General features: G+C 39.4%; 1 protein-coding gene across 1 annotated transcript; it reads right to left on the bottom strand.

The window, feature by feature from the left end:
• Positions 1-244: 244 nt before the first annotated feature.
• LOC133026639 (holocytochrome c-type synthase) lies at positions 245-7936 on the bottom strand. Its single transcript, XM_061093549.1, has 8 exons — positions 7873-7936; positions 5664-5782; positions 4846-4893; positions 4387-4517; positions 3393-3541; positions 2232-2351; positions 2015-2101; positions 245-1283 (listed from the first exon to the last, which is right to left on the bottom strand). The coding sequence occupies exons 2-8, from the start codon at positions 5770-5772 to the stop codon at positions 1085-1087; spliced, it is 843 nt and encodes a 280-aa protein (XP_060949532.1). The 5' UTR covers positions 5773-5782; positions 7873-7936; the 3' UTR covers positions 245-1084.
• Positions 7937-11912: the final 3976 nt, after the last annotated feature.

The following is an 11912-nucleotide window of genomic DNA, read 5'->3' as shown; positions in this document are numbered from 1 at the left end:
TGCTGTGGACTCCAGGAGGTGCATTGTCAAACTCTCCCCCCCCCCCCCCATGGATGTAACTAAGTGACTCTGCTAATTTGGTGACTTCACAGAAGGTTGTGTTTTTGAATATTTTGTATATAAATAATAATAATAAATAGTTGGTTAAATGCCTCACACCATGTTTGAATGGGCAGAAACGTGTCTGAAGCAATAGCAGAGGACAGCGTCATTCAAATATGATACATCTAAGATGAGAATCCTGTTGAGCTATTTTGAGCTTTAATTTGATTTAAACACTACAAGAACATAATAATACAGTATATGAACTGGTCAGCTGAGTGCTAAGTTAACCCCTAAACAAGCTACTGTCATCTATGAGGTGCATTTGAGGACCTTTTCTGCAGGAATAAAAATATAAGCATATGTGATCTGTATGTACATTCTGTTAACGTACATTTCTACAACATTTCCATCAACAGGATATTCTGGTCGACAATGTTGTCTCAAGGTGATTCTCTCCATCTGCCCCAACAGAGGAACTTTTTTGCAAAGACTACAATTAGCCTGCCTACTGTAAGGAATTAATTTCAAATTAACGATATAAACCTTTTAAATCAAATTCCTATGCTGTGAATTTGAAAACGCAGTTGGAATGAAATTTCGAGTTTCATTGTTTGTGATAAATCTTATTTTCTCAGACTTGATAAAGCTCCTCCAGTCACAGAGGATATTAAACTATTTCCACAGACTAAGCAGATCTCCTATGATTTAGTAAAAATCGAAGTAAGCTCTTTCTGTGGTGACATTTGAATGGAGGGCAAACGGAACAGAATCTCAGAAGCAGTGTGAAGCATCATGTGACCTGTTTAACAATCACCTCCTTCCATCGATGCTGTTTTAAAGAAGTGTGAACTGCAGCACAAGGGTGTTGTTATATTCTCCACATAAATCAATATGATTAACAGACAAAGCTTCATGTATGTAGGACAAACTGAGTGATAAACTATCAGGTCTTCTTTGTTTCTTTTCACAGCACCACACATGTTGGACAGAGCTTAAATGAGGAAAGCCATATAAACAGTCTTTGTGTATGTGTAGTTCTTTAGGAGGTCCAGCGCCACCAGGCCACCTTCATGCGGTCCCAGACGGCACCTAAAGAGTCATAGGCGGGGCGAACATCCAGGATTGAGAACTGGTAGTTTTCTTTGTTGATTTCCCCATCATAGTAGTCGATGACATAGCGCACCTCCTTCCCACAGCGGTCAACAATCCAGTCATGGCGGTCAAAAGGCAGCTCGTAGCTGAGAGAGAGGATAGAGGTAACTGAAATTAATTAATTGATTGAAATAAGATTTATAAGATCAACAGAACAAAGAGTATCCATCCATCACTTATCCCTTGAGGGTTGCAGGGGTGTGAGGTCTGAGGAAATTCCTAAGAATATTACACCAAACTCATGTTTACTGAAGGGCATTTGCTTTCCCAATACAGATTTTAATGTTAAATAACAGTAAAGTGTACGCTTATTTTATTTTATTAATACAAAATAAAATAAAGGTATCAAAAAACCAATGAATTACAGTCTGCCTGTAACAAGGACATGTCAGCAATCCAGCTTTAATCTACTCTGGAATTGTGGCCACTTGAAGCAGCTACATATGTGAAATGCTTCCAACAATGACGCAGATGTGACGGAGCGATGACGCACCTGCATTCGCTGGACATGAGACCGAGGTGAATTTAACATCTTCGTTTCATTACGCTTCTTCAGCTTAGTCGGTTTGATGTGAGGCATCAGCTGCTTCTAATATTTCTCTAACATCACACAGCTGCACGAGTCAGGGTCTCAACACTGAGGGAAGCGGTGGTCTGAGGTTTTTCCTCTCTCATACTTTTCGTCCATGCCACCAAATACAGAAACTTCAATGTATTCTTGTGATGACAATATCAAAGCATACAGAGAAAATCATGTGCTGCAAATTTGGGGGCAAAATCTAAGTTGTAAACTAAAATGAAAGCAGATAACACTCACCCCATCCAGTGGCGGATGCGAGCTCTGGGAGAGAACTCTTTGGCTTTCCCACCAAACCTCTTCAAGGTCGGCCCACATGGACATTCACTGGGAGAAAAGTCGAGACCAAACACTCATCAGATAAATACTATTTACTCCAATACTTTGATGAAGAGGCAGTTCAAATCAAGAACAGGCTGTTTACTTCTGATTTGTATGTTATTGTTTCATGACTCACGTTGCATGCATGGCCTCCCATCTCAGGATTTCTTCCCAGGCCTGCTCATTGTTTCGGTTGTGGATTTTAATGATGTTGTTCATGTCAACAGGAGCGAGGTCGTCCTCACGCCAACGCCAACTGCAGCACAGAAACAGATGTAAAACCAAGTTAAGAACCCTTTAATCCTTCAACACCAACTGCTCTATCTACATCAGCATTACAGTGTAATCATTACAGCAAAAAGGTTTTTAAAAGTACAGCATTTTCATTCTTGAAAACCCTAAGCTGTTTACAGCAGATTTGTTTCCTGGATTCAGTCGGATGTGTCTGCTTCATTCATCTTTCATGTGTGCACCTGTCAGTTTAATGTGCAATGACTAAATAGCTGCTTTCAGACTGGATGATCTCCTGAAATTATCTAAAGGGGCTGTATGTGAGAATGCACATGTCTGAGTCGGGGGCTGCGAACATTCCCCTGCCAGCCTCCTGGTAAAATGTGAGCGCAGGAAATTCTCCGAAAGATTCACTGCGAGTGAGCAGGCAGGCGTGTTGATGACATTTCTAACACGCAATGTACGCAAAAACTGACAACAAAAATAAAAAGAATACAGACATCTCAGGATAAAAAATAAGGAGCCACACAAGAAGAAGACATTAATGAAGATGTCTGCTTGGAAAGAGCTTTTGGTGACATGGGTTGACTCTGTTGTGGAACATGTGATCTCCTCAGAGAATATATTGGTTATGTTTTTACTCCTGCATGCTGCACCAACCCTCGCCTTATTGCTCTGCAGATTTGACTTGTCATCAATACATCTGCACAGAGAATCGCTTGCTGCGTTCTTCATATGTGAAAGACAACCTCCGGAGAAAGTCTGAACCCAATTGTGGAGAGATTCTTCTGAGCTTGTGTCTAAAAACAGCTGATCATTCACTTTATATTTGTGATAATGCAGATTGGAGACTATATTGATGAAAACAACCCGATATTATCTTGTCTTTGTAACCATGAGACGTGGTTTAAGTTTTAAGGTAAGATTTGTGGCCGATGAGACACAATTTATTGATCACATTGTAGACTATATCATGAAAATATTTTCTTGTGCATTTTTCTCTTTTCCCTTCTGTCTGAAAAACAGCAGATGCTTAAAATTAAGAACCCATTTAGTAAGCACTGACCCTTTTCGCAGCATAGCATTCCAGAACATCTGTGCAGATGGGTAAACCCAGTTCTTCTCTGCACCGTGACGGGGAATGTTGGACTCCTCTCTCGAGATTGAAAGGTCGAAGGGCTGGTCCGGAGCTGGGGTTTGGTTCGGAGGAGGCATCTGTAGACAAACAGGAAAGGAAAACAAATCAGCGACACACAAATGACCGTGATTATTGCTTGACTGACAGATCGGACTTTCCAGGGGCTCTCTCAGTAGTCAGACGGGTCATTGTGACAACTGGGACCAAAGCCAAACTTGTCCCAGCAGATAAGTCTTCTGATCTTTCCACAGTTGCTATTTTTCCTCCCTCTGCCATCTCCCAAACCAATATAATCGTCGGACAGTAACCATTACCCTACACCGGTCAACCTTTACTTCATTATAAGTTTGCTTCATATTTTGTTAAAGGTTAAGTCTGTAGAATTTAGTGACATCTAATGGTGAAGTTGCATGTTGCAGCTGATTACACCTCATCCTCCCCTTCCAAACATGAAAGAGAACCTGTGGTAGTCTTCAGTTGTAATAAACATTTAAAAAGGTTTTTTATTTGTCCAATCTGGGTTACTGTAAAAAACATTGCAGTCTCCATTTGAGAGGACGTTTTAGTTTTAAAATCATGATACACTTGGAAGAATATCAGTAAGATCATTTTATATTCAATTTCTACCAATATATCCCTTTCACCGAAATCTAACACACTGAACCATTAACTGCAATCCCGTCCAAATTGAAATTCAGTCAAAATCCACCTTCAACTCCACATATATACAGAACAGCCATTTTCTCTGGCAGATGTTCACAGAATTGGGCCCAGACTTGCTTTGGAGTTTGTCTTTGTCACAGAACCTCTGGAGTTCAGTGTGTGTCTGAAAGCAGCATAAGAATTGCTGACTGACTTTTTTTTTGTGCCTTTTCCCCCTAGCCAGCCCCCCTATATTCCTCCACTAAATTGGTGCAAGTACCATATTTGCTGGGTCGATGTCACTATTGTCTGCCGCAGCTTTCATGGGACACTCCACAAACTCATAGGCGCGGTCCTGGTGGGCGGGACCTGCTTCTGCTTTGTGCATCGGACACTCGGGCGGAGGAGACGCTACAGAAGACACAAACACATGATTGAGGCATAATGAGAACAGTACTAACCTAAAGCTTTTTTAATAATTTCTACAGTACAGCGATCCAGATACAGCAAAATGCAAAAACAATGCAGTTGAGGAGGGAAAATCTCCTTAACTTGTGAAATGATACTAAAGACAGTGAGTTACTGTAGCATCTAGTCTGCTCTGACGCAGTAGCGCTGCTCAGAGGATGAACCACAACCTATAACACCGGTCAACACCACTCACTCACAGCAACAGACTGTGGTCAGTGGCAGAGAAACCTCACATGTAGTAGCTTTAGTAACTATGGTATAAACCTACCTTTGACCGGTTGAGCTTGATGCATGGGGCAACCCGGAGGTGGAGACACTACGAAAGGAAGACAGAGAGAAATATTACAGTATGTCAACAAAATATAATCATTATCAAAATTGTTTTAAACCAGTGAAGTCAGTACCCGTTCTAAATATGTTTGTTTTCTTGGCCTGTGGTAAAAATCTGGAAGTACATCAGAATGATTACTGGTGAATCGTGGGTCTTTCTAAAAAAGTTCCACAATATAATGTCTCTAATTCTTTGAGTGCTGGACATTGTGTACAGGGATTTTTATAAACAGTCTTTAGTGCAAAGTGAAGTTTATTCATAAACATGTTTTGATGATTTGCTTAACTACTTTACATGTATTGAATGTTGACTATTTCAGAGCTCCGTTAAGCAGGCCAAACAATCTTCAGACCAAAGTTCTTCAACTTTTCAAAATAAAAGCACTGATTCAGCACAATATAAAGCATTGCTGCAACGAAAACAATGTTGTGCCTTTAATTTGAAGACAACTTGCTAAAGAAGTAGTGATTTTTTGAATGTTGTTGCCAAAACAAAACTGGTTGCTGACAAGACAAGTTAAACTCCACCCACAGACCTTCTGTTTCACCTCTACTGACCACTACCGGGCACTGGTCAACTATATACGCAACTTCTAATAATATTGACTTATCACGTGTCAATACTTCATCAAACTCGCACTTCACATACTTGGGCAATTTACAATAGACATGCAAAGTGTGAGGATGATAAGATAACACAATATATATGTTCCACAGACAGGCAGAAAGACATTAGTAAAATTAGTTATGTTCTACCTGTGGCAGGCTGAGCTTCTTTGTGCATGGGGCAGCCTTGCGGGGGGTCAGCCATCATAGCCTCTGCCTTCACTGTAGGAGCAGCATGTACAGACATGGAGGCTCCCATCCTGCACTGTCTGATGTGGAAACAATTCAAAAGACATCAGTCACAACAGTAAACAGGTATCTTGAAGTCAGATGCACTGGTGTGGCGAACTAGTTTGACGACGGGAGCTACAGAAGACACTGCACCTCTACAATTTTGAGTTGAATGGTATAAACTGATCCTTCCTCCAGTCCTGTAGCCCGGGTGTTCAGTCAGACACAGATCAGGGAAATGAAATGGAGGAACAGGAAACACAGAAAACCATGTCCAAGAACACACTGTCATAAATAAACCGCAGCAATGTTTAAAACTACTTGAAGGTTCAGTCTGTAGGATTTAGTGGTGAATATGCATGTTGCAGGAAGCTGAGTATCCATCACTTCACAATCCTCTTCTAAACATTAGAGAAACCGTGGTAGCCTTCAGTTGTCATAAAAACTGAAAAGGTGTTTGTCCAGTTTTTACTACTGTAAAAAAATAAATACATGGTGGGCCTAACTATTTTAATATGAATAGTCTATTCTAGGTTAAAGAAGACAGACATTCGAACAATTTAGATAATCCCACACTACTTACAACATCCCTATGATTATTTTATATTCAATGTCTGCCAATAGATCCCTTTCACCTCAATCTTACACAATTAACCTTTAAAAATGACCACTCAGTTGTAAGCATGTGCTTTTATTTGGAAGCGACGAAACGGTCACACATGACTATGGACTCAGTCCAGATCAGCAAAATGAATAAACTAGCAGGAGGGCAGCTAACAGCGTGAGTGAAGGTGTGAGGAGAAAGTGGATGTCTCCAGTGAGCTTCTGTAGCCAACTAGTGGTGGGGGAAAAAATCGATTCTGTTCAGTATCGCGATATTTTGTGCCCCCGATTATATCGATACTGTAGCACAAAGTATTGCAATATTTAAATTTTTTTAATACTTTATTTACAATTATATATGTAACAGCCCCTGGCTGGCAAAGCATGACGAGGAGAGTTTCAGAGTTTAAAAGATACCTAGTGTGTATGAGGAAAGGATGTTCTCCACAGCAGGAGATATAGTAACAGCCCAGAGGAGCACTTAAACATCTGAGCATGTTGACAACAAAAATGCCAATATTGCCAAATGAATTTAACATTTAGGGTCATGACCTTGCAGCCAACTGGACTGGACTCTAGTAGTACACATTTGTTTATTTTTCTCAATTTGATTGAAGCTCTAGGTTACTCTTATTTATATGATTATTCTCAGGTTTATGTTACTCTATTATGTCTGCTTGATGTAACTGTATTGTATTTAAATAATCGTAAGTTATGTGCTGGGAGCTCAGTGTTCATGTGAGAAGTCTCCTATTCAGAAAATAATTACAAAGGTCCTGTGTCCTGAATGTTCAAGGACAAAGTTTTTGCACTACCCTTTCTTAGTTTTTGCACTTCAGTTAATGTGTAGAAGACAATGTTGTTGACAGAATTAAATGTGACATTTGAAATGAGTTGAGCAGTCTTATTTTCCTCATTTTTTGTAATGCCTTTGAATAATATGGGGGACATGAATCGCAATATATCGCATAATCAAATCGCAATACTTGCGGTATCGCAGAATGGCAATACTATTGAATCGTGGCCCAAATATCGCAATACTATTGAATAGTCACATTTTTGCAAATTCCTACCCCTATAGCCAACACGAACACACTCAGGTGGAGCTGCAGACATGGAGAGGCTGACATTGTACATCCTGTCTATAGTTATCCTTGAACAACCTCACGGCTAACGTTAGCATCACAGCTTCAGAGCTACTGCACCTACACGACTTACACAACCTGCTTCTAGACCTTTAGAGCACAACACACTACACCGGAGGAGTGGGTGTGGGTGTGTGTTCAAACAGAATGTATTTTAAATAAACGGTGCTGACCTGGCTTAGCACCAAATACTCCCAGGAAACGTTAGCCACGCTAGCTAGCGGCTATGCTACTGTAAGCTAATATGATGACTGCCTTCTTTGCTCTTTATTCTAAAGCTGTTTTTGAACAGAGCACACTAAAGGCATCCGCAGGGAGCCACGTGTGTCTCATTCAATAAGCCACAGAGATAAATACCAGAGGGGAGAGATGGAGCTGACCTGTTTGCGAAGTGAGCCCCGAAGCTTCCTCTCTCAGGATATTGCACCAATGTCAACGTGCAGGACAACTAACATTACGCAGAAGGAGTTGCACAACTGTGCGCTTACATGTGCCCTACGTAAAGTTACACGTCATCACGTAGACACGAGAAAAACGTACACATTTTGTGACGTACACTCGTGTGTAATGATGTAACACCAGTGACCGAGTTTAAATGGTAATGTCTGTACTGGTTTGTATAGAAACACAATATTATAGTATATTTTTAATATGTATTTAATCTAACAAATAAATCAAAACAGATTGTACCCAATGGTTTTGATTGAAACACAATTACTAGTTATCATTATCAAGTCATAATCAGACCTCAGTTATCTTTACCAATCAACTTGTGTTGAATTGAACATTTTCTATAAAGTCTATGTAGAAAAATAACTAAGTACATCCTGTAGTACAAGGGTATTTCCACTGGATGGCGCTAATACCCAGCCTTATTTTAAAATGTTGTTATAAGTAATGGTAGATTTTAGAAACTGGGTCTTAATTGTAAGTACAGATTTGAATTAGATTATTCTTTCTAATATTTATCATTGTCTGCCTCAAATATATTTAATTTGCATTCTCAAAGACCAATTTCAGAACTAAAGAAATATGGAGGAGAGAGTAGAGCCATATTTCTGTCTGTCTGTATTTAGATTTTCTTGACAAATGCTTATCTGACCGACAACTTTTAGGTGTATCAAGGATGTAAAGAAGTCCAGTGTTGACAGTGGCATTTTTTTGGAATGAGCAGTATTCAGTAGGTTGTATAACACTGCTATGTTGTGTTTTTCTGCTTATGAGTGTTGACAAACGATTTCATATTGCTACATTTCTTAGATGTGTAAGGGAAATGTAACATTTTGATCATGCACAATGTAATCATGTTAATTTCCCCTTTGATTGATCATGATTTAATCTTATACAATGTAACGTTGATCATGTTGTATCCTGAGCAACTGAATGTAGGCCTGATGTCATCAGAAGATCCTCACCCTCAGCTTAGAAACCCTAAGCCTAAACAAGAGGGTTAGGGTTTGGGGAAGGAGCCAACAAATGTATAAAGAGAAAGCTTCCCATCGGTTTTCATTTTACACACCAACCTTTGTCTTGTGCACCACGCTCTGAGAATTAAAGTGTGACGATACTGTAAGAGATTTGTGTCTCTTTCCTCGTTGTCAGACTGCTTGCAGAATTGCAACGACGGATGCCAAGTGATATTAATTTGGGTTTTGCTCAATTAGTTGTTTGTATGTGTAAATAACGTGAGACCATGCAGTGCCCAGAATGAGAAATGAGAAAAACACAAACTGTAATCCCACAAGTCTCCAAGTATAATGGTAGAAAGGGATCATGTCAGTGTAAACAATGAACTGATTGCATAAAGTTGAAGGGTTTTATTTTTCATGATAAATGGATCTCTCCTACAGTATTGTGAAATGTTAACACTGCTTCCTTCTAGCAGGCAATAGTGATAGGACCTTATACTTTTAGCTGAGCATCATGGTCACAGGCCAAACCCTTGTAACCATCCGGATTGCAATAAATTAAACACATGTGAAACCTAACACCGGTCTCACTGATTAAAAACTGGCTGGTCACACAGGTTCATTCATGTTAAACATATTGAGGCAGAAGAGTTTGCTAACTCATTCCAGATCTCCAGCACATATGCATCACAGTAATGAGATTTTTATCTAATGTTGCCACTTTGCCAACATTAGATAAAAGTCACGTTTGTGCATGTGTTCTGGGTTTGTAGAAGGTTGGGCTATCGCTCATTATTTGTATTTGTGAATGTGTATTCACATGGTTCCTTGCATGACTGTCACTTCCCCACAGCTGATACATATTACTGCGATACTATCATGGTTAAAGTTTTATAATTACTCTCAACCGCTCCCCACACACAGTGTTCACTCAGACATACAACCACCATCTGCTTATGTGTTGCTACATTTGCTTTCATTCTGAATATTTTGAGGCATGCTCGAAGGCATATAAGCACATTTTATACACATGGAAACCAAATGGACCAATATGCACATGTAAAAGTAGGGATAAAGTACAATTTGAGGCCACATTGACTACAACTATATCTTTGGAAATAATATGGTTTCAAAGAGCAGAGGTGTGAACTCAAATAACACAACTTGGACTTATGTCATAAACTATTGACTTAAGATTGAACTTCAAATGGAACTTGATTCATTGATCTTGACTTGGGCCTGGTTTCAATTGTTGGTCTTGATTTGGGACTTGACATGATGGTCTTGACTAGGGCCTTGTCTCACGTGTTGGTCTTGACTTGGAACTTGACATGATGGTCTTGACTTGATTCTCGGCATCATATCCACGACCTGAAACCTACAGTACATGTTTATTGGAAATCAACTACCCACTTCTCTTTGACAACAATGTGGGCGACAGTGTTTGCTGTTCAAATTGTCCTCTAATAGTGTGTTGTCCTCACTCACATGTTTCCTGCAACCAAGTTGACTGATGTCAGTCAGTGACAGAAACTACGTTTGTACCCATTTGGATTCAAACTACTGTAGGTTGCGTAATGCTTAGGTGTATTTGGGAGATGTCACAGTGTTTGACTCCAGCATGTAAACACAGTGGGATTTAGTTGAGGGTTAACAGGCCTCCTTTGGTCTGCATCACAGACTTTGTTTCTTCATGGCTTTGTACTCCTGATTAATTCCAGTGCGTTCACAGCTGGGACCGAAATGATGATGAATGTTTTCTTTTCAGCTCGCTGTTTTTGAGATGTTTCCTTCACTCAGTTTGTCTTTGTATCTGTTTGTGTTTCCCCTCTCTCTGGCTTTGATCAGACACATGAGAACACAGGCACGTCTGCTTTGCCTGGAGAAACTCAAATGGAGGATGTTGTTCCTCTGACAGGCCTTTCAGAGCCCTTCAGTGCAAGAGACATATTGGATATGTCTATAATATTATGCACAAGACTGGACACTGGAATGGAAACTTTTGTATCGCAAGCTAAATTAAAGGTATTTATCTTTTGAACTTTTAAGTTAAACTACATCGGCCCTAAATGAGATACTCTTTTCATTCAGGATTTTTGCCTAAAGACAATGATGCCATTTGTGTTACTTTTCTGAATAATAGCTTCAATCCAAACTAAATGGTGCTCATATTGCCATGTCAAATCCCTATAATTCCCAAATCTTGTGTTCAGCTGTGGGCTATAACAGTTAAGTTTGAATCCAACCGCTCACTGTGGGTTTTAAAAAGACTGCAACAATGCAGATAAAATAGAATGCAATGCCTGCAGTGGCTATGGAGACCTTGGTTGTGGTTATGAGAGTCAATAGCAATGAGAGCAATGCTGATGATTTGACACACCGAATGTAACCTGTGCAGTTCCCTTTCCCAATTTTCCTTGGGTGAAACAATCCAAGGTTTATTTTCAAATATCTGTTTTCAAATATCTATTTTTCTCCCTCGTACGGTTTTTAAAATGTACTCATTGAACCATAACCAGGAAAATAAGATCTGGTGCAAATCTTCACAAAATAGTCTATTAAATACGCTCACAGTGATAAATTTATACAATTCGTGTTTCATAGATGTTTTGGCAAAGTGATTTACCTTGAACTGCATGTAAGCCAACCTATATCGGTATAAAAAAATTTTGACTTTTAAAAAATGGTTTTCTCCACATAACAACTTATTGGAGCTGCTAATGACATTTTCTAAACGTAAATTAATGTTCTTATTATCTAAGAACTAATTATGTTGTGTTACTGTTTTTGCATGGCAGTACATGCAAATTCTCTCATATGCTTTTGCTAATCAAGCTTGATTAGTAAAGCCAAAGAGGAGCTTTTCTTTGGGATATATTCCACACAAAGGAAAACATATGCATTATCTGTTGAATGTCCACATGTCTACTGGATCCATTATATATTCTTGCTAAACATTAGACCTATTTCTTTCGGCTGTCACATGTTATATTCCTATTTTATTTTCCAGT

This window comes from Limanda limanda, chromosome 20 (assembly GCF_963576545.1).
Source record: "Limanda limanda chromosome 20, fLimLim1.1, whole genome shotgun sequence".
NCBI classification, from domain to species: domain Eukaryota; kingdom Metazoa; phylum Chordata; class Actinopteri; order Pleuronectiformes; family Pleuronectidae; genus Limanda; species Limanda limanda.
This window is presented reverse-complemented; position numbering and strand designations above follow the sequence as displayed.

Coding starts and splice junctions, on each gene's coding strand:
- LOC133026639 (XM_061093549.1), bottom strand. CDS start 5,772: ATGGGAGCCTCCATGTCTGTACATGCTGCTCCTACAGTGAAGGCAGAG. Junction 2,352..3,392: donor AATGCTATGCTGCGAAAAGG/GTCAGTGCTTAC, acceptor TCTGTGCTGCAG/TTGGCGTTGGCGTGAGGACG. Junction 2,102..2,231: donor TGGGAGGCCATGCATGCAAC/GTGAGTCATGAA, acceptor CTTTTCTCCCAG/TGAATGTCCATGTGGGCCGA.